General features: G+C 43.5%; 1 protein-coding gene across 5 annotated transcripts in view; it reads left to right on the top strand.

Annotated features, from left to right (window-relative positions):
- Positions 1–24,312, top strand: part of SIDT1 (SID1 transmembrane family member 1) — a 69,220-nt gene extending 44,908 nt beyond the window's left edge. For 3 of the 5 annotated variants that reach the window (XM_021711097.1, XM_021711096.1, XM_021711093.1), the window contains 12 exons: positions 1,649–1,722; positions 2,977–3,100; positions 3,288–3,405; positions 6,365–6,501; positions 7,141–7,249; positions 11,212–11,226; positions 12,242–12,318; positions 15,817–15,863; positions 18,603–18,708; positions 18,799–18,909; positions 21,335–21,448; positions 23,468–24,312. In XM_021711097.1, the coding sequence (XP_021566772.1) occupies positions 1,649–1,722; positions 2,977–3,100; positions 3,288–3,405; positions 6,365–6,501; positions 7,141–7,249; positions 11,212–11,226; positions 12,242–12,318; positions 15,817–15,863; positions 18,603–18,708; positions 18,799–18,909; positions 21,335–21,448; positions 23,468–23,530 (1,095 nt within the window). In that variant the 3' untranslated portion in view covers positions 23,531–24,312. The remainder of the gene's footprint in view (positions 1–1,648; positions 1,723–2,976; positions 3,101–3,287; positions 3,406–6,364; positions 6,502–7,140; positions 7,250–11,211; positions 11,227–12,241; positions 12,319–15,816; positions 15,864–18,602; positions 18,709–18,798; positions 18,910–21,334; positions 21,449–23,467) is intronic. The other 2 variants (XM_021711094.1, XM_021711095.1) reach the window with 1 other exon arrangement.
- The last annotated feature ends 2,354 nt before the right edge of the window (positions 24,313–26,666 follow it).

Below are 26,666 nucleotides of genomic sequence, written 5' to 3'. Positions count from 1 at the left end.
GACGGAGGAGGAGGAGGAGGAGGAGGAGGAAGAGGAAGAAGAAGAAGAAGAAAAGAGAAATTTTTTTTAACAAAACAGTTTGTTTTGTTTTTTTTGAGTTGGAGTCTCACTCTGTTGCCCAGACTGGAATGCAATGGCACACTCCCGGCCACCGCAGCCTCAACCAGCTGGGCTCCGGCAATCCTTCCACCTCAGTCTTCCAAGTAGCTGGAACTACAGGCACGTGCTACCACACCCGGCTAATTTTTTTATTTATTGTAGAAACGAGGTCTCACCAAGTTGCCCAGGCTGGTTTCAAACCCATGGGCTCAGGCAATCCACTTCCCTTGGTCTCCCAAAGTGCTGGGATTACAGGCTGAGCCACCGAGCCCAGTCCAAAGCAATTTTTTGAACAAACAAAATAATATAAAACCGCTTGAGAATCCCTACTGCTCCTTCATAGAACCCAGTGGACAAGGTTCCTTAAGTGACCTTCTCTAGAATTTTTTTTTTTGAGTTGGGGTGTCACTCTGTCACCCAGGCTGGAGTGCAGTGACATGATCACAGCTCACTGCAGCCTTGACCTCCTGGGCTCAGGTGATCCTTTTGACTCAGTCTGCCAAGTAGCTGAGGCTGCAAACACATGCCACCATGCCAGGCTAATTGTTTTACTTTTTTAATTTTTACTTGTAAGACGAGGTCTTGCTATGTCGACTAGCCTGGGCAATGATTGACCACTCCTGGGCCCAAACAATTCTCCCACCTTGGCTTCTCAAAGTCCTGGGATTAGAGGCATGAGCCACCAATGTCCAGCCCTTCTCTGGAAATTATTACACATAAGAAAGCACATTTAGAATAGCATAAGGCTGAAGGTGTTTCTAATGCAGAGACTCTCAGACCTTGCTGAGCATTAAAGTCACCTGGAAAACTTGTAAAATCCCATCGTCCAGGCTGTACACTCACCAATTAGATGAGAGTCTCTGGAAATAGAACCAGGCATCTGTATTATTAAAACACCCGGGGATTCCAAGTTACAACTAAGTTTGAGCACTGATGGTCATGGTCTAATAATACTTAGACGATTCCATACTTATTGGATAATGAGGACAAGGACTTCATGAGACTTGAACACCACTTTTGTGATCTAAATATTTTCTGCATACTTTGGGGCCCTGTCAGAACATACAGCTGTACTGTGGTTAGGAAGGTTCTTGACAGAGATGGTGATAAATATGGAAAACTGAGCACACATCTCCTCATGCCTCCCTGCCCCACTGTTACCATTTCTATCTAGAGTATGGGACAGCTCCATATTCCTGCAGCATTAATCTAGAAACTAGATTAAAGGCAGGTCCAAACATTAGCATTCTTTCACAGTCCTTTTATCATGATAACAAAGGAAACACACTTAGTCACTTCCACCTTGAGTCTGTATAATGGGGTACAAAGAATATTTTCATTCAAAGCAAGATGGTTATATTTAAAGGAAATATGCCTGTGCTGAGTAACAGTGGCAGATAATGACCCAGTCCTGCTGAGAGACAGTGCTGGTTACATTATAAATCACAGACAGTATGTCACTGAGCCCTGCCTGTACTTTGTGTTTTTAGGCTGGGGCTCAGAGGGTAGAGAAAAACTGCACTTCCTCTTCTCTCTCTTGATTTTACAGGTGGTGAATGTCACTGGCAACCAGGACATGTGTTACTACAACTTCCTCTGTGCTCACCCCTGGGGAGTCCTGAGGTAAACTCAGTCTTTGGGTTGCCCCGAGACATTTAGACATGCCTTTCTGACTACTGTTGTGATTTCAGTTTTTTTTAAATACTAAAAACAACTGTGGAAAACAACCCCAGTCAAGGGTAAAGAGAAAGTAAACCAAGAAGTTGAAACAAGGTGTGCTTCTCTCATTCCTGTGTGAGGGCCTCCGGAAACATCCCTAAGGCCAACCTGTAAGATGAGGGCAGTGCTGCTTTTGAAAATGTCAGGTCTCTAACTATGATGGCATTTGTTCGTGAGCGTGAGCTGGCAGCCTATTGTCCTTCAATCCGTTACACAACTTCATGAGATAGACATGATTATTACTCCTGTTTTTAGATGAGGACAGGTAAGGAGTTGCTGAAGGCCCTCAGCAGCTAGTGATGCCAGGACTCCATCACGAGCCTGCAGCCTCCAAGGCCATGCTCTAGCCACCTGACCTTGGTAAAACAGAAAGAGCATTTGTCTGGGAGTTGGGAGCCTGGCTTCTTCCTTCAGAACTGAACCAGTCTCAGTTTCCTCAAATAAAGCTGCTGGCTGTGATTGGCTGACACTTATCTTTTTTTTTTTTTTTTTTTTTTGAGTCGGGATCTCACTCTGTCACCTAGGCTGGAGTGCAGTGCAGTGGCATGCTCACAGCCACCACACCCTCAACCTGCTGGGTTCAGGTGATCCTTCCACCTCATCTTTCCAAGTAGCTGGAACCACAGGCATGTGCCACCATGCCCGGCTGATTTTTTGATTTATTGTAGAGACAAGGTCTCGCCATGTTGCTCAGGCCGGTCTTGAACCCCTGAGCTCAGGCAATCCTCTTGCCTCCGCCTCCCAGAGTGCTGGGATTACAGGATTGAGTCACTTCGCCCAGTCGACACTTATCTTGAAATTCAGTTAGAGAGCATTCACTCTCATTATGTAGCTGAAACACCTGCCTGTCTTTGGAGCCGCTCTCTTTTCCAGGATTCCTACTAGTCCAGTGCCACTGGGACAAAAGACACTTGGGCGGGTGTTAGAGAAGCTAAGTGGGCATCCCTGAGAGGAAGCAGACACCTTATCACAGGCTAAGTAAGCATCACGAAATGAAAGAGTTAGGTTATATCAGAAGATTTATAATAATTTTCCAATCCTGAAATCTTATGGAAAGGTTTGTGGTGGAATATACTGAATGCTGAGCTCCCTCATTCGCACACTCGGGATCCCTCTGATTGCCTCGACTGTCTCACGGTTTCCCATTCATCCCTGTAGTGCCTTCAACAACGTTCTCAGCAACCTGGGCCACGTGCTTCTGGGCTTACTCTTCCTGCTGATAGTCTGGCGACGAGACGTTCTCCATCGAAGAGCCCTGGAAGCCAAGGACATCTTTGCCATGGTGCGGAAAGAGTGGGTGAATCAGAGGTGGGAGCTAGGAAGGATCTGCAGAGGGGAGGTGCATCAGGCTTGATGGTGTGATGGCAAGTTATGACATGAGGCCAACAGCGTGGGCTTCCAGATTAGTGACATGGTGCCTATGCCACCAATAAGGATCTTTCTACTCACCACCTTTCTCCTTTTTTCAGGAGTACGGGATTCCCAAACACTTTGGTCTCTTCTATGCTATGGGCATCGCGCTGATGATGGAAGGAGTGCTCAGTGCTTGTTACCATGTCTGCCCTAATTATTCCAACTTCCAATTTGGTAATTGGTGCTTATATCTAATATACAGATTTGAGTTATGAGTCTTATCCTGGGACCCTCCCCAAAATGCCGAGGTCATACTTGCAAGAACTGAATGGCATTTCATAGGCACTGAAGTAATCAGAGAGCACCGCACCCACCAGAGATCATGGTTTCTACACCTTGTGCCATTAGTTCTCTTCGACCACCTTTTAGACTAGAGAATGTTCAACACTGAACGCTGATGCCATGGCTGTATTTGAAGGCAGGCAATGAGCTAAGTATTAGGCAGTAAGTCAGGTAGAATCCACCAACAGACTTCTAGAAAGGTCGCTTGGTATAACTTGGCCTAGTTGACCAGTTAACTACTTTGACATGAAAGTTCTAGAAAACCCAATTCAGATTGGATTGAATAAGAAGGACATAATAAGCTTACCATCTGAAAGTCTGGAGGTAGAAAGGGCTTGTGATTGATTTGTGTAGTGGCTCTGGTTCCATTTCTGTGTGATCCTTGTGATTGTGACCAGCTTATGTGTTGGGTTTACCCTCGTGTTATCTTCCCTCATGGTAGCAAAAGTAGCTATGGCTTCGTAGCTCCACCCCACCATTGCAGAGAAGGTAGTAAATTGGCTTCCAGGAGCCTTCATTAAAGAGCAAGGAAGCCTTGTGCTGAGAAACCCCCAGACAACGTCCCTTCACACCTCAGTAGCTTAAATGGTCATGAGCCTCTTCTTGAATAATCCCCTAAGTCCTTGTTAGCTCAGGCCTGATTTGCAACACCAATCGGCAAAGAGGTGAGATTACCATTAGACCAGTCAGACCCATTCCTGGAGCCAAAGTGGCTGGGAAAGTGTGTAGTTCTCACTTGAAAAGGAGGGTAGATATTGAGTTAGTGCTGAGATGCTGTTAGGAAGAAGGAAGGGGAGAAGCATCCTGGTAAGCAAGTAACAGTGTCCTCCATACTCAAAGGTAAGAATTTTTAAAGTGGTTCTTTTATATTTGTGCTCTGGCCTCTGGCTGTTAACTCAGAACACTGCTGAACTTTGTCCACATTTAATTTTTTTAATTATAATTTTTTTTGGTCAGAGTCTCACTCTGTTGCCCAAGCTGGAGTGCAATGGCACTCTCATGGCTACCACAGCCTTGACCTGCTGGGTTCAGGCGATCCTTCTGCCTCAGCCTTCCACATAGTTGGAACTAAAGATGTGTGTCACCACGCCTGGCTAAGTTTTGTGTCTATTTTAGAGACAAAGTTTCTGCAAGTTGTCCAGGCTGGTTTTGAACCACTGGGCTCAGGCAATCCTCTTGCCTCTGCCTTCCAAAGTGGTGGGATTACAGGCGTGAGCCCCCATGCCTGACAGAAAACATTTGAAATAGAGAAAACTAAAGAGAACCATAGTTCACCACCTAGAATGAACAAATGTAAACATTTAAAAATATTTACCTTAGATCTGCTGTTTGAGAAATAAAACATGGTGATAAAGTTGAGGTCCTGTTTTGAAACAGTTCCCAAACTTATCCTCTCCCTCCTTCCCCAGAGGCAACAACTATGATTAATTTGGTATTTATCCTTCCAGTTTGTTTTTATAGGTCGGCTGTATATAGCAAATTAATATTAGTGTAGCACACTGTGTTCTGCAACCTTCTTTCTTCATTTAACAGTATATTTTCAAGATTTTTCAATATTGAATCAAGGACATGTATTAATAGTTCAATCATTTTTAAGGATTATCATATTCTATAATAAAAGTATATCACATTTATCAGTTCCTCCATTGAACAACATTTTGATGTTGTCAATATTTCGCTATTACAGACAATGCTACAATGAACATCCTTGTGTATGTCTCTTTGTGGGCAAGTGAGAGAGGTTCCTCGAGGTACCTAGAAGTAGAATTAAGTCATTTGATTAGTGCAGCTTCCAAAAACTAACAAATGTCTCTCCAGAGCATTAATTTGCATTCCCACTAGCTGTGTGAGTTCCCATTCCCCCATCACTACTAATATTTGCTAATGATAGATATTTAAATTTTTTGCTAATTTTTAAGTAGTATAGGGTATTGCATTGTTAACTTAATTTGCATTTTCATAATTCTAATTCAACCAAATTACATTAAATTTCTGGCTGTTTTTTAACACTAGGTTTTAAAGCTATGTATGTGTAGTAATCAATGTGGTTATATTTCAGGGTGCTGAGGACGAGCTCCCACATCCATCTGGGACTCATTTTATTGTCACACTGCCTAAACTATTATCATTATGGACCCTTTTGTTACTGTTATTGAACACCAGTGTTTAAAATGTAAATACCCCTGCAAGTAGGGATGGTCAATTATTTATCCTATCAGATACTTATTCTTCTGTGAAAGAGGAATTGGATTGGATATTATATTGGATGCTTTTCTTCTATGGACTAAGAGCGACCTCAAAGCGTTTTTTTAAAAAATTTTTTTATTTTTTATTTTTGAGTTGGAGTCTCACTCTGTTGCCTAGGCTGGAGGGCAGTGGCATGCTCACGGCTATCGCAGCCTCAACCTACTGGGCTCAGGTGAGCCTTCCACCTCAGCTTTCCAGTAGCTGGAACTACAAGCATGCACCACCATGCCTGGCTAATTTTTTGATTTGTTGTGGAGATGAGGGTAGATATTGCCCAGGTTGCTCAGGCTGGTCTCGAACCTGTAGACTCAGGAAGTCCTCTCACCTCGGCCTCCCAAAGTGCTAGGATTATAGGCGTGAGCCACTGCGCCCAGCCTCTCAAAGGGGTTTAGAAGTGGAGTATGTGAGGTCTGCCTATAGAATGAGCCTAGGGAGGCTGACATGTCGGAGGTCTCCACAGTCTGAGGGCAGCACATAGTCCATTGACTGAAGTTCGTGGACTTCAGTGAGGGGATGCTCAGAGGCTAAAGAATAATCTAGAAAGTGTCACCAGTCTGTTGCCTACTGAATCCTGATGGTCTCAGCTCCTTCTCTGGGTCCCCAGACACCTCCTTCATGTATATGATCGCGGGCCTCTGTATGCTGAAGCTCTACCAGACCCGTCACCCGGACATCAACGCTAGTGCCTACTCTGCCTATGCCTCCTTTGCTGTGGTCATCATGCTCACCGTCCTCGGAGTGGTGCGTCCCTCTCTACCCATCTTCCATCTGGCTCTCGAAAAGCGCCCTCTTGAGAGGCCTGTTTTTGTTTGTTTGCTGGACCTCAGGTGAATGGGTTTGGATGAGCCATAATCTCAGTTCATGATACACTCTCATCACCGATCCATTCATGGTAGACTTTGACTTCATTATTTGGTTGGTTATTTTTAATAATGTAGTAGGCAACTGTCCAACTACCCCTGGATAGTTATAACATGAAATCGGGGCCTGACTCGTGTGAAATAAGAATAGACATGTACAAGCAGATTGGAGAGACTGACCTGAAAGAACAGAAGTCACTTTCGAAACATGCATGGGCGACAAGCTTTGGCTGTTTTCAGTTATTTGAAGTGCATTAGCCCCAACTGTAGCCCTATTGTCCCTTCACCATTGCTGTCCAGCTACCTCCCTATTTCTTCTCTTCTCTGTTTCATTTGGCTGGCTAGTCAAATTCTTTTTCCTGCCTGTTGTACAGTGAGATCCAAGAGTTCCAAGAAAGGGGGTAAAATGCACCCTCAGCTCAGTTTTTGACTCCTCATGCATACGTGAGAGATAGAATGATTTTAGTTGGGTTCTCTGGGAAAAAATACAAAGGAAGATAACCTCCATCTTTACTCCTAGGTGTTTGGGAAAAATGACCTGTGGTTCTGGGTCATCTTCTCTGCAGTTCACGTTCTGGCCTCTCTGGCCCTCAGCACCCAGATCTACTACATGGGGCGTTTCAAGATAGGTGAGTCACTGTTCTTCTATTCTAAACACATGGACCAACTTACCATGGTAAAGCAGACATTGCCTTCACTTATCCTAAATGAAGGTGTCACCATGAACATGTGCTCTGAATTCTGTGCTGTGGTAATAGCAGATATTGTGTGCAAGAGCTTCCTCTCTCTTATAGGACTGCAATAAGCTATTATCACTAGTTCTATTTTCAGCTGCAAATGAAGCTTGTCACACCTTGGAACTGAGACTACCTCCAGTTCCTAGACGCAAACACTTTATAACTCACCAAACTTTGACACTGCATTTGGAGAATGGTCATGATCATAATACCACTAGTTCCACTACAGAACATTTTTTGCTTTATGGTATTTGAAAAAGTATTTCTCTAACTGTGCTCAGTGGTTGTAAAGAAGGAATGATATGTTTTCAGATTCTAGGGCTGGAACTTTTTGAGAACAATTTGCCAATCTAAGAGGCAGAACGCCTCTTCCAACAGTGTGAATTTATCAGGGAGCACCAAACGTTCTTCAGAAATCAGCTTGTGATCTGCTGTTGATCAGTTGTCACACATGGGAGCAAATTCAAGCTGTTTTTGAGCATTTAAATGTATCAGCCGGGCTCAGTGGCTCAGCCTGTAATCCCGCGCCTTTGGGAGGCTGAGGTGAGTGGATTGCCTGAGCCCGCGGGTTCGAAACCCGCCTGGGCAGCGAGACCTCATCTCTACAGTAAATCAAAAAAATCAGCCGGGTGTGGTAGCGCGCGCCTATAATTCCGGCTACTCGGAAAGCTGAGGCAGAAGGATCGCGAGAGCCCAGCAGGTCGAGGCTGCGGTGGCCGGGAGTGGCCACTGCACTCCAGTCTGGGTGACAGTGAGACTCCAACTCAAAAAATAAATAAATAAAATAAATAAATAAATGTATCAAATCATTTCAAAGTCCAGGAAGTCAGACTTAAATATTCATTTGTATATTTCAAGGCAAATTATTATTTATAAACATAGGTCCAGCCTTAATATGTGCGGAATCCAGAGCTAGAGTAAAAAATTAAAGCCTGCATGTCATATGTGTAAGAATTTCACAGTCATAAGGCAGACTAAAAAGTTATTACATACATGAAAGAAAAAACAAAGAAAAGAAGACAAAATAGTAAATATACTATGCTTTCATTAGAAGACCCATGTTCAAATTTAGAATGCTTGGTCTCAAGAGCGAACACTCTAAAATGCAACCCTCTTTTCTTCCTACCTCTGGTTCTTTCTTGTGTCCTTTTTTTTAGTCAGAATCTCACTCTGTTGCCCAGGATGAAGTGCAGTAGCACGCTCGCAGCCACTGCAGCCTTGACCTGCTGGGCTCAGGTGATCCTTTTGCCTCAGCCTTCCAAGTACCTGGAACCACAGCCACACGCTACCACGCCTGGCTAACTTTTTGATTAATTGTAGAGATGATGTCTCACCAAGTTGCCCGAGCTGGTTTTGAACCCCTGGAATCAGGCAGTCCTCTCGCCTCTGCCTCCCAAAGTGCTGGGATTATATTTTTATTTATTTATTTATTTATTTTTGAGTTGGAGTCTCACCCTGTCGCCCAGACTGGAGTGCAGTGGCCGCGCCCGACCACCGCAGCCTCGCCTTGCTGGAGTGCTGGGATTATAGTCATCAGTCACCATGCCCAGCTTCTGTCCTGTGTCTTAAGGAGCCTCACAGTGTGCCTGTGGACACCCCTGCACAATGTCCAGTGTCCATCCACCTCTCCCACAGATAGGCACCACTTGACCATTCCTTGCCTCCAGAGGTGCACACTCATGGTACCATCTACCCTCAGAAGACAGACAAGGGAAGGGAGCTTTAGAGGCCTTGATGCAGGCTCAGAGCCATCTGGCAGCAAGTTCTGGGGTCCAGGTCTAAAAGAGAAAAGAGTAGTCCTCTTGTTCTGAAGACTTCTCACTCATAAGGGAATAATGGCCCTCTTAAAATATGAGACCCCTCTTGCCCAAGTCTCAGAGCAATTCTACATAAACAAATGGCATTATGACTAGAAGATGGAATAAAACAGTTGTGCATTTTCACAGTTCAGTTTTTACCTCTTGTCATGGTCAGGGGATTCATTTTTGGCATGAACATAGCCAGTGTACCTCCAAATCTCCCAGTTACATTAGTAGTTATGTAGAACATTTGGCATGGCACTCTGGTGAGTGAAATCATACAAGCTTTCAAAAGGAAAATAATTAGGAGCATTGTTGTCCTGGTTTCTCCCAGAGTTGGAAAAATAAACTTGAATACAGATACATGCAGTGGTCATGATTACCAACACACAGAGGAGCTTTCATATATTTATACCACCTTTGCTTCATGCAATATGAAGATACTTTACCATTTAAAAGAGGTGAGATTTAACATATTATGCTGTGGTTATATAATAATTTGTCAAGGTCCCAACAGGAAAAAGATGTCTTGGTCCCAAGAGAAAACACTCCACAACATAGCTGTGCAGGAGAGTGGTTCCCAGCCCCTGCCCCTCTTTCCTTTTTACCTCTGGTCCATAAAGATTGAGGAGAATTTTTTTTTTCTTTTTTACAAAGGAACTATTCACAAGATATGAGTGGGGTAGAGGAGAATGAAGTAGGTAGCATGGTAATCCAGGATTAGCAGCGAGGCTTTTACCATCCACAAACCCAGAAAGACAGAAGGAATTGGTTACCAAAATGTGGAAGGAGAGAGCCCTGGAGAGGAAGTCCCTCCCGAAAGGAGCGGTGATCTTTCATTGACAGAGGCAGCCAGCCTGAGGCAACCTCACAGTGAGAGCACCAGGAAAACAAGTCCTCTGAGCTCACTCTCCTTCCTTTGTTTCTGCAGTCTCCTCCTGGGGCTACCCATTGTCCTAATCTAAGAAGAGTAAGAGAATCCACTGATGTCTTCCGCACAGGCCAGCCTCTTCAGCACAGTGCAGGAGCATCCTGGCAAGCAGCTCTAGCAGGGCAAAGGGAAGACAGTCATGTATAGTTCAAATGGATATTTTCTTTTTTTTTTTTTTGAGTCGGAGTCTCACTCCATTGCCCAGACTGGAGTGCAGTGGCCACTCCCGGCCGCCGCAGCCTCAACCTGCCGGGCTCCGGCGATCCTTACGCCTCAGCCTTCCGAGTAGCTGGAACTACAGGTGCGCGCTACCACGCCCGGCTGATTTTTTCATTTATTGTAGAGATGAGGTCTCGCCAAGTTGCCCAGGCGGGACTTGAACCCGCAGACTCAGGCAAGCCACTCACCTCGGCCTCCCAAGGCACGGGATTACAGGCTGAGCCACTGAGCCTGGCAAAATGAATATTTTCAATGTCAGTACCCAGAGAGTCTTCCTCAGGAGGTTACAGATGTACTAAAATCCAAAAGAAAACTTTCTATTTCCTTGTGGCAATGATTGTGTCTAAATGTAGTCCAAAAGAAGGAAGTGCAATTAGTGGACGGTAGATCAGCCAACTCCAATATCTCTACCCATTTCCTAAACTGCCTTTGCCTTCTAGCCACATACTCCTTTCTTGAGGCCCTTCAGGCTACACAAGAAAATAAATGTGGACACAGGAAAGGCAGCAGTGATAAGACAGAACATTTCATAAATAGGACAGAAAGCCAGAGAGTCAATAGCCCAGACCACTACTGTGTCCCATGCTCCCAAGAGCCTTGGAAAAAGACCTTGGGGGTTGCTCACGAGAGAAGATGGATTACAAATTGCAGGTGGTGCACAAAAGTAGACAGTGAGAGAAAAGAGTCTTTAACTCTTTTTTTGAGGAATAGCTAACTTCTGAATGTTTGAGACAGGCAAAGATTCTGTATTCTTTTTGATGAGCAGACATTACTTTTAGAATTCGAAAACAAAATTAAAGTTATCCATCTTGAGAAACAATAAAATGAGCAGTAGTTTACTTGTGTGTTTCCTTTCTTACAAACCTTTTTTTTTCTCATCTCTCCTCTGCTTCCTCCTGATTCAGATGTATCTGACACAGGTAATGTTCAGCCACCCTTCTCAGAGTTCCAGATTGTTTCCTTATCAGAGCGACCCATCTGGCTGGCCTGCCAGCTCTATTCCCTGAATACCCCCTTCTAGGCTGGGCAGGTTCCATGAGAGGAGGCAGCCAAAACAAGGCTGAGAGGGGAGGCTGCACTCCCACCCCGCCTGCTGTGCACCTCCTCTGGGCTGTCACAGGGACAGGCCTCTCCCTCCTGGTTAAATTGACTGCATGGGTAACCTTCACGAGGAACAAGCATTCACAACCGAGCTGGGATCCACACTCTCTGAAGTGCTTGCTTCAGCAGACTCAGACTTGCATTTGATGTCTGTGGTACGGAAGGTTCACAGAAAGACAGCTTGCCTTTGACCCTGACTGTTCATGTAACCAATAACACGCACACACACAACATTCCATATCATCCTTTTAAAATTGCATTTAAAAAAAACAAACCTTTTCCTGTCTTTTTCTCCCATCTTAACTTACACTCTTTTGATTCTTGTTTTAGTGCAGATAGGTCTTCTGAACATGCTCGGTAGCCCAGTATCCCTTGGTTCTGTTCTTACTAATTCATAACCACAATGAGAAATACAGATTCAAAAGTTTTCAAGCTAAGACTTCCCATCCTCTGGGGAGAGCAGATGTTTTAAGGTAGATTTGAGGGACCCATAACATTGCTGCTATAAAGGAAACACCAGAGTAAACTATAAACAAAGGAACGCATGGCTGAAGGAGACAGAACAAGGGTTGGCCAGCTACCTGTGTTATTTGTGCTTGTTGCTAGTGTCTGTCTTGCTTGCCTGTCGTATTATGCACAGATGTGGCACCCCCTCTATGAAAAAGCCATTTTTAAAAGCAAATATTTATTGCTCACCTATTAGGTGCAAAGCATTCTAATGCATTTTAACGAAATGAAGACCACATTACCTTGGTCCCAAAAGCTTAGGCCACCTCGGAGTATTTGTATTTTCACTGACTAAGCCTTCTCACCATGCAATTGTGTTATCAACAGATTTGGGAATTTTCCAGCGGGCTGCCATGGTGTTCTACACGGACTGTGTCCAGCAGTGTAGCCGACCTCTGTATATGGTACGTGTATGCTCCTGTGTTCCTTGGCCTTCTCCCAGAAAGTAGGGGAAAAATAGGAGGGAGCGTGTTTCAGGACAGTCACTCAGGACTCCCTAAATCAAGAGGACCAGATGGCCCAGTGTGGCTGAGATACAGTTAGTGGGGGAAGGAGCATGTTGCTTTTTCTTTTTCATAAAAGGCAAATGAGGGTGGTCCCATTTTTGTAAACAAAATACTTGCTAGTATATAACGAAAGACAACATGCATATCCAACTGTGAAACAGTGATCATTGCTGTGGGGGAAGATCAAGACAGAGTGTCCTTATAAATAATCATCCAAGAGGTGCCCTTGTGCTCGTGAAAGAGCGTATGATTAATAATTACACCAGGACAGCAGGCGTAAACCAGGACCATCCCGAGCAAACAGGGACCTGTGGTCACTCTGATCACTTTCATTCAGGAGCTTTACTTTCACATTATGCATTTCTTTATTGCTTAATTTTTACAATGAACAAGTATTCTTTTTAAACTGTGGTTATTGCTTAATGGTTGAAATATACTTTTAAAAGTTTGCCCTTACAATTTTCAATATATATTCTAATTATATATTTCTACACGGATCCCAGAGATCAGGGCCCTAGTCCCGGCTCTGTGCTGGGTCACTGGCCATTGACCTTGGGAAGGCTACTTACCTCCTCCGAGCCCACTACCCGAGCCTTTATACAGTACTGAGGTCAGAACTAGTGATACTCTCATGGCCTGGCACACAGGAATTGAGTAAGTCCCCACTAATCCTTTATAACTAGAAGGACTTTTACATAAAGGAATATGAGACTATTCCTTATAGAACTATTCCCTCTAGAGGGATATTCTAGAGAAATATCCCTCGGGAACTTGGACAGGAGATATAGGCACTATACACTTAAGGGAATCGAGGCTGGAGGGCTTTATTCAGGTGAGAATGAAATAGCCTATTAGGATCTGAATATTTTGAGAGGTAAGTGAATCAGGAGGGACAAGTTATGTTTTTGTTCATTTGTTTTTTACATTAATTTATGCAGGCTTTCTTTTTGTCTAAACAAACTTTATTTTTTATTATATTATATATATACATATTTTTTTCATAGAGATGAAATCTCACTGTGTTGCCCAGGCTTGTCTCGAACTCCTGGGCTCAAGCAATCCTCTCACCTTAGCCTCCCAAAGTGTTGGGATTACAGGCGTGAGCCACCACCCCAGTCAATATTTTAGAGTAGCTTTAGGTACACAGCAAAATGGAGTAGCAGGTACAGAGATTTCCCACATACCCTCTGCCCGCCCCCCCCACACACACAACTTCCCCATTTTGACATCCCATACCAGTGTGGTACAGTGATAACAACTGATGAGCTTACACTGACATATCATTATCACGCAATCCACGCCTGACAATATATTAGAGTTCATCCTTGCTGTTGTACATTTTCGGGTTTTGACAAATGTATAACATCATGTATCTACTATTACAGTATTATACAGAATAGTTTGACTGCCCTAAAAAATCCTCTGTACAGGCCGGGCGCAGTGGCTCAAGTCTGTAATCCCAGCACTTTGAGAGGCTGAGATGAGAGGATGGCCTGAGCCCGCAGGTTCAAGACCAGACTGGGCAACTTGGCGACCTCATCTCTACAATAAATCAAAACAATTAGCTGGGCATGGTAGCGTGCACCTGTAGTTCTGGCTACTTGGAAGGCTGAGGTGGAAGGATCGCAGGAGCCCAGCAGGTTGACTCTGGGGTGACCTTGAGTGTGCCACTGCACTCCAGCCTGGGCAACAGAGTGAGACTCCAACCCCCCAAAAACCAAAAAACAAACAAACAAATAAAAATCCTCTGTGCTTTATTGATTCAACTCTCACTCCCTCCTAACCTCTGGCAACCACTGATCTTTCCACTGTCTCTACAGTTTTGCCTTTTCCAAAATGTCACATTATTGGAATCATGTAGGATGTAGTCTTTTCATATTGGCTTCTTTCATTTAGTAATATGCATTTAAGTTTCCTTTGTCTTTTCATGGCTTGATAGCTCATTTCTTTTTAGCAGTGAATAATATTTCATTGTCTGGATGTGCCACAGTTTATGTATTCACCTACTGAAGAACATCTTGGTTGCTTCCAAGTTTAGGTAATTATGAATAAAGCCACTATAACATTCGTGTGCAGGTTTTTGTGTGGACATATATTTTCAGCTCCTTTGGGTAAACACCAAGGAGAGGTATTTATTGCTGGATTGGATGGTAAGCATATGTTTAGTTTTGTGAACAGCTTCCAAACTCTCTTCCAAAATGACTAGACCACCTCACAGTCCCACCAGCAAAGACTGAGAGTTCCTGTTGTTCCACATCCTCCCCAGTATTTGATGTTGTCAGTGTTTTGGACTTTGGTCATGCTAATAGATGAATTAGTATGTTGTTTTTGTTTTGTTCTGTTTTGTTTTTTGAGTCAAAGTCTCACTCTGTCACCCAGGCTGGAGTGCAGTGGCATGCTCACAGCCACGACAGCCTCGACCTCCTGGGTTCAGGCAATCCTTCTGCCTCAGCCTTCCAGGTAGCTGGAACTACAGTCACAAGCCAGCATGCCCAGCTAATTTTTTAATTTTATTGCAGAGGCGAAGTCTCGCCAGGTTGTCCAGGCTGGTCTCAAATATCTGGACTCAGGCAATCCTCTTGCTTCCGCCTTCCAAAGTGCTGGGATTACAGGCGCGAGCCACTGCACCTGGCAATGTGTTTTTTAATGAAGATATTTCCTTCAGATTGGATGAATCACCTGCAAAACCAAAAAAAAAAAAAACAAAAACACTACTTTTAAATAGTAGATGAGTGACTATGCAAACTAAAATATAATAAAATCTCACCTAAAAGTTTTAAGTCATATGCAAAGGAACAGGAACAAATTGTGAATAAATCTCATCAGAGCGACTGTTCTTTAAGATGGATATTTCCCCTCCATTTTCTCCCCTACCCAGCAGTGTTAGTGTAAAGACTGTGTGCTGTACAGACCAGGAGCCTGGGATTTGCAGGAACTTCTTGGAGGCAGAGGAATGGGTACAAAACTAACTCCCTCCAGATTGGTCCTAAGACTTGCAATAGAGACTACCAAGTAGCACAATCCAGAGAAACAGTCCTCCATCACATAGCACCAGTGACAGAATTCTTTTAACTGCTAAGTAATAGCACACACCTCCAGCCTCCTCACTAAGAAGTGGGTCCAGGTGTCCAGCTCCAGCAAACAGTGGGGAAAAACAGTCACGGTCCTGCTTTGCTTACCACATTTTCTTTTACAGGGACAAAGTCAAGTCTGTTTGCAGTCATAAGCCACTTAGTCCTTGTGGAGGAACATTGGCAAGGCTTTCCTAGAACCATAGACAATTGTTTTCACCAAGGCAATTGTTTTTCCATAGTTGATGCTTTCGCTAGGCTAGAAGTATAAAAGAAAATTAGTGTGTACAACCTCTCATTTGACATTGTCTTTCCTTTTTTCCAGGATAGAATGGTGTTGCTTGTTGTGGGGAATCTGGTTAACTGTTCCTTGTAAGTAGTCTTTATTAATGTTTTTGTCTTTATTAATTTCTGTAATACTGTGGTTTATTTTTCCATGACTGTCATTTTTACAAAGAAATCTGAAATTAAGAAGGTAGGACTCCTTGTCCTAGAGACTTGGATAAAGATATTTTTCCTCCTGGAAAGAAGGTGGTAGGACACTCTTGTGTACCAATCACAGCTTGTCCTAAAGCATTGATGCATTGAATCATTTGCTCAACAAGACAAACATCAAAACATATTAAATATATGTGTATAGATAAGATGGATGGATAGATAGGTAGATAGATAGATAGATGCTATGCCAATAATTGCAAAAATGCAACATAGTTTTAGACTCTTTTATGGAACTTTCCCTACAGGTTACCCAGTAGGCATTCTTTTCTGTAGAAATTTCTCTTTCTTACTAAGTGTGTGTGTGTGTGTGTGTGTGTGTGTGTGTGTGTGTGTGTGTGTGTACTTACATATACGAGAGAGTTGTATGTATATATGATGCAAATATAAACGTAAAGAGAGATAGAGAGAGAGGATAAAGCAAATATGGCAAAATGCTAAATGAATGGTAGGTCTGAGAAAAAGATATACAAAAATTTGTTGGTATGCTGATTTCAAAATCTGGGAGGAGAAAATTTCTATATTATGTAGAACAAACTCAGTTGGAATTAAAAATGAATAAAAAGTCCATTAATAACAGCTTTACACTTGAAATACTTAGGAATAAGTTTTGAGAGAATGTGCAGAATCTTTCTGTAGAAAACTTAATTACCCAATTAGGAGACATAAAGGAAAATGTAGCTAAACGCAGGCCTGGGTGAGAAGATTAACCATTACAAAGATATTCTTTCTCAGGTTAATGTATAAATTTAGAATTAAAATTGTAATTAAGTTACTAGAATTGTATTCTAAAATATGTTTGTCTAATCAGGCAAAATTCTCAAGGATCTTTGAAAAAGAAGAACAGAAGGAAGGAGGGGCAAAAGGGTGTAGTGACTAGTCCCACATGACCTAGTAGTACTTCCGGAATGATGTAAGAGTGTTCCACATGCCCTGTCCAGTACAGTCACTGTTAGCACATGGATATTGTGAACTTGAAATCCGAATAGTGGGACTGAGGAACTGGATTTTCAATTTTATGAAATTTTAATTAATTTGAAGTTAAATAGCCATATGTGGCTACCAAATAGACTGGTACAGGCTAGCCCAATCAGATAATCTAATATATTATAAAGCCATAATAAAACAGTGAGACACTGATCCAAAATTAGAAAACGGAAATATAAGTCAGTACATTAGAATGGAGAGGACACAAACCCAACTAGATAGAGATAGAGGCGAATATATTTTAAAAATATGTGTGTGAAGGTGCATTTATTAAAAATAATTCCTAGCTGGGCTCGGTGGCTCAGCCTGTAATCCCACGCCTTGGGAGGCTGAGGTGAGTGGATTGCCTGAGCCCACGGGTTCGAGACCCACCTGGGTAGGCAAGACCTCATCTCTACAATAAATAAAAAAAAAATCAGCCGGGTGTGGTAGCGTGCGCCTGTAATTCTGGCTGCTCGGAAGGCTAAGGCAAAAGGATCGCCGGAGCCCAGCAGGTCAAGGCTGCGGTGGCCGGGAGCGGCCACTGCACTCCAGTCTGGGCGACAGAGTGAGACTCCAACTCAAAAATAATAATAATAATAATAATAATAATAATAATTCCTAATCAAGGAGACAAGGAAGAGTTATATAATAAAGGGTTTGTTATCACTGAATAGACAATTGGAACAAAATTAAAGCTAAACCGCAATCAAAATAAATTTCAGGATTAATTTAAAAACCATGGACAGGTAGCAATGTGTCAAGCCAATTTTGGAGATAATTCTACTTCTAGCAATCTATTCCAAGGAATTAATTTTAAAAGAAAAAAAAAAGCCCAATATGTCTTAATGTATTCATTTATTCATTGCAATGTTCCTTACAGTAGTGAAAAACTGAAGAGTGTGGAAAAATATTTCATTTTTACCAAACAGGAAAGATAATTGTTTACAGTACATTCACCTAATGGGAACTTTACCTAGTTAGAAGTGAATACTCTGAAGAAGACATAATAAATTAAAAATTACTTATATGTGCTGACACAGTGACTTGCACCTGTAATCCCAGTGCTTTAGGTGGCTGAGGTTTGGGCTACGTAGTGAGACCCTCATCTCTACAAAAAAAAATTTTTTAATGAGCCAGGCATGGTGGTACAGACGTGTAGTCCTAGCTACTTGATAGGCTAAGGAAGGAGGCCACTTGAGCCCAGGAATTAGAGCTATGATTACACTGGGTAGCAGAGTGAGGCCTCAACTCCTAAACAAATAAACAAACAAATGCAAATGGATGAGGTGGCTCAAGCCTGTAATCCCAGCACTTTGAGAGGCAGAGATGAGAGGACTGCCTGAGCTCAGGGGTTCGAGACCAGCCTGAGCAACATGGCAAGACCTGATCTCTGCAATAAATCAAAAAATCAGCTGGGTGTGGTGGCACATGCCTGTGGTTCCAGTTACTTGGAAGGCTGAGGCGGAAGGATCACCTGAACCCAGCAGGTCAAAGGCTGCAGTGGCCTCGAGCGTGCCATTGCACTCCAGCCTGGGCGACAGTGTGAGACTCGGACTTAAAAAAAATATATTAGGGCAGAGTAGTGGAAAAGCCAATAATGTTACAAATCCACCTCCATGACCGCCAACGTTTCTCCTGTGTCCTCAGCGCCTTGTTCGGATTGATATACCGCCCCAAGGACTTTGCGTCCTACATGCTGGGCATCTTCATCGGTAACCTGCTGCTGTACCTGGCCTTTTACATCATCATGAAGGTAGGAGGGGGCCCTGGAGCCAGCAGAGCCTCAGGCTCTCAGGCAAACGCAGGCCAGGGTCCAGCATGGCCTCTGCTTCTCACCCGGCAGCTCCGCAGCTCGGAGAAGGTCCTCCCCGTCCCTCTCTTCTGCATCGTGGCCACCGTCGTGCTGTGGGCTGCCGCCCTTTATTTTTTCTTCCAGAATCTCAGCAGCTGGGAGGTAAGGGGACACCTTCCTTGTCCAAGAATCTCTCCCTCCATTTTATCTTTTTGACCTTTCTACCTCCCTCTCTTAATGTATCAATTGCTTTTTATCTTTTTTTTTTTAAAGATGTGGGGTACAACTCAAGATTAGATATACAAGTAGTCATCATACATGTAAAGTTTGGGGCTCCCTTTGGTCCCCACTTCACCTGGTTTGAGATCAAGTACGTTTATTGATATCATGTGCTCCCCGACTCCCCCGGCAGTATCTGGCTACTGCCAATCCCTTCCTTATAGTATTATGGTAAATGATCAGGGTTCACTTATGAGTGAGAACATGTGGTACTCAGTTCTTTGTTTCTGTGATAGATCACTGAGAATTATAGACTCTAAATCCATCCAAGCTGCTGTGAAGCCCACAATTTTGTCCTTATTTATGGCTGTGTAATATTCCATCATATATATGTAACACGTTTTTAAAATCCAGTCCAGTTTTGATGGGCAGCGCTTTTATCTTTTTTACAGTCTCTAAAATGAAATACTTCTCCAAAAGGGGTGGTTTTTTAATGTCCACACATAAATGCACGTTGACTGGCATGTGGTCACCATTCTCAGGGTAGTGCTTCATAAATGGGTAAGCACTACAGACCACAGATTTGATCTTCATTATGTGTTGTATTATGATCTTGGTCTCGATGGATGCTTAGCATGTGCAGAGACCTCGAGTAGTGTGTCTTCTCTGCCTTTGTCATAATCACCATCCGCCAACAAATGCCCAGATGTAGGAGTTATTACATCCATTTCATAGATAGCAGAGCTGAGGCCTGGAAAATTAGTGCTGCATCTCAGGCATAGAGCAGGGAGGAAGTCTTAGCTCTTCATCATTACAGACTTCACCACAAATTTTAGAACATTTTTATCACCCCAGAAGAAAACCTCACACACCTAGCAGTCACTCCTTATTTCTTCCTAACCCCTTACCCCTAGGCTACTACTAATCTTCCTTTTGCCTCTATATATTTGCTTATTCTGGATGTTTCGTATCAATGGAACCAGCCGTATGTGGCCTTTGAGTTTGGTTTCTTTCACTTAGCACAATGTTTCCTAGATTCAGCGATGCTGCAGCATGTCTGCTTATTGCTGAGAATATTCCATTGTATGGATAGACCACACACCTTCTACCCATTCACCAGTTGATGGATACTTGGGTTGTTTCCACTTCTTGGCCATTGTGAGTGATGCTTCTGTGAACATTTGTGTGCAATTTTCAAAAGATTTTATTAAAGTAAAATATACATATAAAATTTACTATCTTTACCATGTTTAAGTGTCCAATACATATATTTGTACTCACTTTTCCACCCTTCATCTCTCTCCCTCCCTACCCTTCCTGGCCTCTGGTAACTCCATCTATTCTCTATCTTCATGAGATCCACTATGTTAGCTCCCAAATATGAGTGAGAACATGCAATATTTGTCTTTCTGCGCTTGGCTTATTTCACTTCAAATAACCTTCCAGTCCTATTCACGTTGCTACAAATAGTAGGATTTCATTATTTTTTACGGCTGAATAATAGTCCATTGCGTGTATGGACCATATTCTCTTTAACTATTTATCCACTGATGGGCACTTAGGTTGATTCCATATTTTAGCTATTGCAAATTGCGCTGCAATAGACATGGGAGTGTGGTTCTCTCTTTGGGATATGGATTACCTTTTCTCCAGATATATGCCCAGTATTGGGATTGCTGGAGCATATGATAGTTCTATTTTTAGTTTTTTGAGGCACCCCCATACTGCTCTTCATAGTGGCTGTACTTATTTACATTTCCACCAACAGTGTGCAAGGGTTCCCTTCTCTCTACATCCTTATTAGCATCTGTTATTCCCTGTCCTTTTGATAAAAGCCATTTTTCCTGGGATGAGATGATATCTCATTGTGATTTCAATTTGCATTTCTCTAATGATTAAAGATGTTGCATACTTTTTCACATAACTGTTGGTCATTTGTATGACTTCTTTTGAGAAATATCTGTTCAGATCTTTTGCCCATTTTGTAACCTGCTTATTTGATTTCGTTGTTGTTGTTGTTATTGAGTTGTTGGAGCTCCCAATATATTCTAGTTATTAATCCCTTGTCAGATGGATAGTTTGCAAATATCTTCTCCCCTTCTGGGGTTTGTCTCTTCACTCTGCTGATCATTTCTTTTGCTGTTCAGAAGCTTTTCAGCTTGGTATAATCCCACTTGTCCATTTTTCTTTGGTTGACTGTGCTTTTGAGGTCTGTATAGACACGTTTTTTTGTGTGAATGTGTGTCTTCTTGGAAGTTAACTTTTGGTGCCAGACATCTAGTAGCATTTTGTAGCTTTCCGGATGCTCAGCCCTCTAAGCAAGGGGACTGTGAGAATCTTGCCCGTGTCCTGCCTCACCTTCCTCCAGGGAACCCCAGCTGAATCCCGGGAGAAGAACCGTGAGTGTGTCCTGCTGGATTTCTTCGACGACCATGACATCTGGCACTTCGTCTCTGCGACTGCTCTGTTTTTCTCATTCTTGGTGAGTTTGCCATATCCTTTTGTCATTTTCTTCTCTCTTTACATCTTGTACTCTTGTTTTGTTTTTGTTTTTTTCCTCTTCTACTCTTCCTTACATCCTCTTCTTTATTCTGCTCTAACTTCCCTTGCCAACTCCTTATTGGAATTCAATATACAGACCATCTTATTTCTTATTTATATATATATATAATAATTTGGAAAAGTCAAACTTAGGATTAAGAGATACACACACACACACTCTATATCCTTTGGTTAGAGTTTGGTTTTCCCTTTCCTCTTACTCTTCAATATTTTTAGACAGAGTGGCACCATTATTTTCCCTAAGTTATACAGCACGTTTGATCTGAATTGGTTATTAGACCCACACAGCTTCAGGAAAGTTCTGATAACATAATCAGTCCTTCTCATGCCATACTCACATTTCTCCTCCTCTTCTAGGCTGACTGAATATTTTACAAATATTTTACACATTCCTTGAGTGGCTCAAGATAGCAACCAGGCCTCTGTTGCCTTCCAAGCAGTCTGTCTCAAATCTCTCCTATAGTTTCTCTGTTTTTTGCTGCAGCCCTTTATGTCAACCCTGGATGATAGCTCCCAGTTTAATCCTAATTTTGACTTTTCCAAATTAAAAGTCCATGTCGCCGGAACACAGGTTCAGTTGACAGCCCCGGGGGCTGTGACAACTCTAAGCAGGCTCAGGCCAGTCAATGGAACCTCAGAGTGGATCAGGGCTGTCCCCTAGTGGCTGGTTTGGGAGGTTGAACGAATCTGTGTAAATATCTCTCATGGTTTTTATTCTATTTATTAGCGAGACAGAGACAGCAAAGGCGGAGCTAAAGATTCCACGTGGGGAGAGCGATGGTCAGGGAAGGAGGGTACATTTCTTTTTTTTTTTTTTTCTGAGTTGGAGTCCCACTCCATTGCCCCTGGCTGGAGTGCAGTGGCACACTCACGGCCACCCCCAGCATCAACTTGCTGGGCTCCGGTGATCCTTCCATCTCAGCCTTCCAAGTAGCCAGAACTACAGTGCGCGCTACCATGCCCAGATAATTTTTGATTTATTGCAGAGACAAAGTCTTGTCAAGTTGCCCGGGCTGGTCTCGAACCCGCAGGCTCAGGCACTCCACTTGGCTCAGCCTCCCAAAGTTCTGGGATTACAGGCTGAGCCACCGAGCCCGGCCGAGGGCACATTTCTTAAGCAGCAATACTCTGTGCAACAGGACTTCATTTCCTCTAGGTCTTGACCTAAATGTTCCCTTCTAAGTAACGACTTCCCAGACCACCCTATCAAAAAAAAAATTTTTTTTTTTTATTAGGGTTCTCACTCTGTCTTCCAGGCTGGAGTACAGTGGTACAATCACAGCTCATTGAAGCCTCAACCTCCTGGGCTCAGGTGATCCTTCCACCTCAGCCTCCCAAGCAACTGGGATTACAGGTGTGCACCACCACGCCTGGCTTATTTTTTTTATCTTTGTAAAGGTGAGGTCTTTGTAGAAAGCCTAGGCTAGTCTTGAACTCCTGAACTCAAGCAATCCTTCTACCTTGGCCTCCCAAAGTGCTGGGATTACAGGCATGAGCCACCACACCCTGCCCTCTCATATTTTTTTACTCCCCTGTCACATACTTCCTGTATTTCCTCCCTAGTTTCATATTCATCCTTAGCATATATTACTCTCTAACATACTATATTTCATTCATGCATCTATTTCACATCTAAAGCCCTCTCTTAAATGTAAGCTCCATGGAGGGTAGGGATTTTTGTCTCTTTTGTCCCCACTTATATCTCCAGCAGCTAGAACAGCACTTGATAAATCCTTACATATATTTGAATTCATTGACAACTGAATTGCATCATTGTAATTAGTGCCTGTGACCAGCAAGGAATTACAGAGAGCGGTGGAAAACGTGACAGTGAGTGTGGGAACTCAGTTTCCAGTCCGTGGAAATCTCAAGAGAAAGTAGAGACCTCGTGTGACAGTGATGGGACATTCCTTTAGTTTCTCTATCCCTCTCATTTCAGGTGTTGTTAACTCTGGATGATGATCTGGATGTGGTTCGGAGAGACAAGATCCCTGTCTTCTGAGCCCCCAGCACTAAGAAGGGGAGAGGGTGCGATCAATCTTGGTGCTGTTTCACGAAAAACACAGTGACTGCAGCAAAGTGACCACTGCCAGATGCTCCCCTTACCCTCGGTGGAGTCAACTCAGCGTTCACACAGGAAGGAGAGGAGCTAGGGGAAATCTAACCTGTGAGAACAGGAAGCAGAAGGAGAGACCTGCTGAGGACAGCAGCAAACAGGAGGAACTGAGACAACACTTCCTCTTCCGCCTGCAGTGTTGCGAGTGAGACATGGTCAGAAGCCGCATCCAAGTTAACTTGCTATCTTGGGACACCTCCCACACTCCCCTGAGATTTGCCAGCAGCGGCAGAATGCTGCTGCACTCTTCCTTCCAGCTGCCACCATGCCCGGAAAGGCCAGCACCTTGGACATCTCACCCAGAAATTTTGGCTTGGCCCCCTTCACACCTCTGTGACATCTGCTGTTCTAGGCATCTCAAAGCACCAGTTGGCTTCTCCAATGTCCTGGGAAGGCGTGATTCCTCAGATTATGGCAGAGAGCTGGACCCAAGGCCCCACCCAACTGGGATTAGATGTTCTGATAGCACCAGCTAGTCACTTCCTCAGAATGCCAGATGCTCCCCTCAGGCTCCTAATGCCATTGAAAAGACTTGGGATTGGGCTTTGTCACACACTCCTCTTAATAGGGAACTTCACTGGGACCAAGGCCTGGGTGCTCACTTGTTTCATCAAGGTGTCTTCCTCTCACTGCTGTGTGTGGACCTCATCACTCTGGCTCCACCCTCTCAGGAAGGCCCTGTCATTCCACAGATGTCTGTTGTGCTCCAAGGCAGAAGGGGAAATGAGAAAAACTCTTCTGGCAGCAGGAGGAGCAAGAGAAATGACTGCCTGTGCTGAGAGATGGGTGACTTCAGCAGCAGGCAGACAGGCCTCCCCTAAGGACATGGGCCCCCAGAACACATTCCACAGAGAGAACTGTGCTCACTCGGTCCTCCAACTCACACAGCTCAATTTGGTGCCCACAAGCCTTTGGGAAAGATCCAAGTGTCCTAACACTACTCTAGGGGTCCTCCACGACTGAATCCTTCATCTGTCACTTTGTGTAGACCAGGGTTCCATATGTTCTCCCTGAAGTTCCCAGAAGTAACTCTCAGGATGAGCACACTTCCTCTTCTCCTTGCAAAGAGCACAGCTAATTTGATATCGCCTCTTGGTTGCACCTGCTCTCCTTCTCTCCCAAGCAAGGTGTTAAGGAGTTTGGCATTCCAGATGCACTCTCTCATGGTCTGACAGCTCTGCCTCTGAGGAGTCCCATGTTGGCCATTGCCTGGATGGAGTGTGATGTAATCAGGAAATAGACATACAAGTACACGCATGCACATGTATTTGCTAGTGAAGTTGGGGTCACTTGTCGCCTCATTCATTAGAGAAATGGATCATTCTTTAAAAAAAAAAAAAAATATATATATATATATAATTGTGTTTTTTGCCAGGACCAGTGTGGCTCACGCCTATAATCCCAGCACTTTGGGAGGTGAAAGGGAGAGGACTGAGTCCAGGAGTTCGAGACCAGCCTGGGCAACTTGGCGAGTCCTCATCTCTACCATAAATCAAAAAATTAGCCGGGTGTGGTGGCATGCACCTGTAGTTCCAGCTACTTGGAAGGTGGAGGCACAAGGATCCCCTGGGCCCAGCAGATTGAGGCTGCAGTGTCCATGAGCACTCCAACCTGAGCGACAGAGTGAGACTTCGGCTAAAAAAAAAAAAAAGTATTATTGTTTCTCTAAAATATCTTCCTCACATTTTATAAGTTTGAACAGCAAGCCTTTCCTGATTTTAAAAATATGAAGATACTTTCAGTGATATGTTTTGTGATTTTAGAAAAAATGTTCCCAAACGTGTACTTGGTCTTTTGTTATTATTTCTTAAAAATTCTTGGTGTCTGAGTGTGGTGGCTCATGTCTATAATTCCACCACTTTGGGAGGCTGAGATGAGAAGATTGCCTGAGCTCATGGGTTTGAGACCAGCCTGGGCAACTTGGCGAGACCTCATCTCTACAATTAAAAAAAAATTAACTGGATATGTGGCACATGCCTGTAGTTCCAGCTACTTGGAAGGCTGAGGCAGAAGAATCACCTGAGCTCAGCAGGTCAAGGTTGCAGTGGCCATGAGCATGCCACTGCAATCCAGCCTGGGCGACAGTGAGAGTCTGACTCAAAAAAAAAAAAAAAAAATTGTCGGCTTCCAGTAACCATATGAAGGTCACGCATTATATAGTTGTGTTAACCTAATATCTGATAACACTTTTTGAACCTGCTTGACTATGACTGATTTGACTAATTCTTTCATTTTAAGGCATTCAAGTTTTCTAATCCAAAAAAGACCCATGAAGGAAATGTAAACGATAAGATCCGTTCAGGTGGCCATATGGCCTGAAGTGGATACATTTAAAGACATATGACCTGTCTGATAGCTTCTTTGGGAAAATATTCATGGGAATGGGGAGAGGGCCTGGAGAAAAAGACAGACCATGCTGCTATACCTTTGACCGACTTCTGATCATGTCTGTCTTTTGCGATAAAGTCACACACTGTGGTCAGTTTTGTGCCCTGCAGCAGTACTGAAAGTCCAGACCAAGCCTGTTTTTATAAATATCAATTCTTGATGTACGTGCTGCTAATTCTTTCTACAACACTGATCTCACGGTCGAAGCACATAAAGTCGTCCGACTGCATCTGTGAGATTTACACGCAGCACTGGGGGAGAGGCTTAAATAGCGGAACAGTATGTCGTGTGCGTGGCACGATGCCTCGGTGAACCCTTGCCTGTATTTGTGGGCTTTGCTGTTCAAAAGAGAAAGGAATGGTAAGTCAGAAAGTCAAGTTCACCAGGAGGATCACTGGAGGGAAGCAGTCACTGTGAAGAGGCTCTTGGCAGGGCTAGCACAGCAGTCATGAGTGGGTCAGCTGGAGAGGGACAGAGATGTGGCAGCCAGAGGAGCAAAGCTGTGCACATAAAAACTGACCTCTTCACACCTCTGACAAATGCTGGAGAAGCAGCCCCACCTGTTTTTGCTGGATGGTTTACTGAGGGATTAGCCTGGTTTTATTTTAGCAGCAGCAGAAGCCATTGGAAAACT

This window comes from Carlito syrichta, unplaced genomic scaffold (assembly GCF_000164805.1).
Source record: "Carlito syrichta isolate Samal-C Ts95f unplaced genomic scaffold, Tarsius_syrichta-2.0.1 Scaffold301859, whole genome shotgun sequence".
NCBI lineage: Eukaryota > Metazoa > Chordata > Mammalia > Primates > Tarsiidae > Carlito > Carlito syrichta.
The sequence above is the reverse complement of the archived record's forward strand: the minus strand, read 5'-3'. Positions and strand labels throughout refer to the sequence as shown.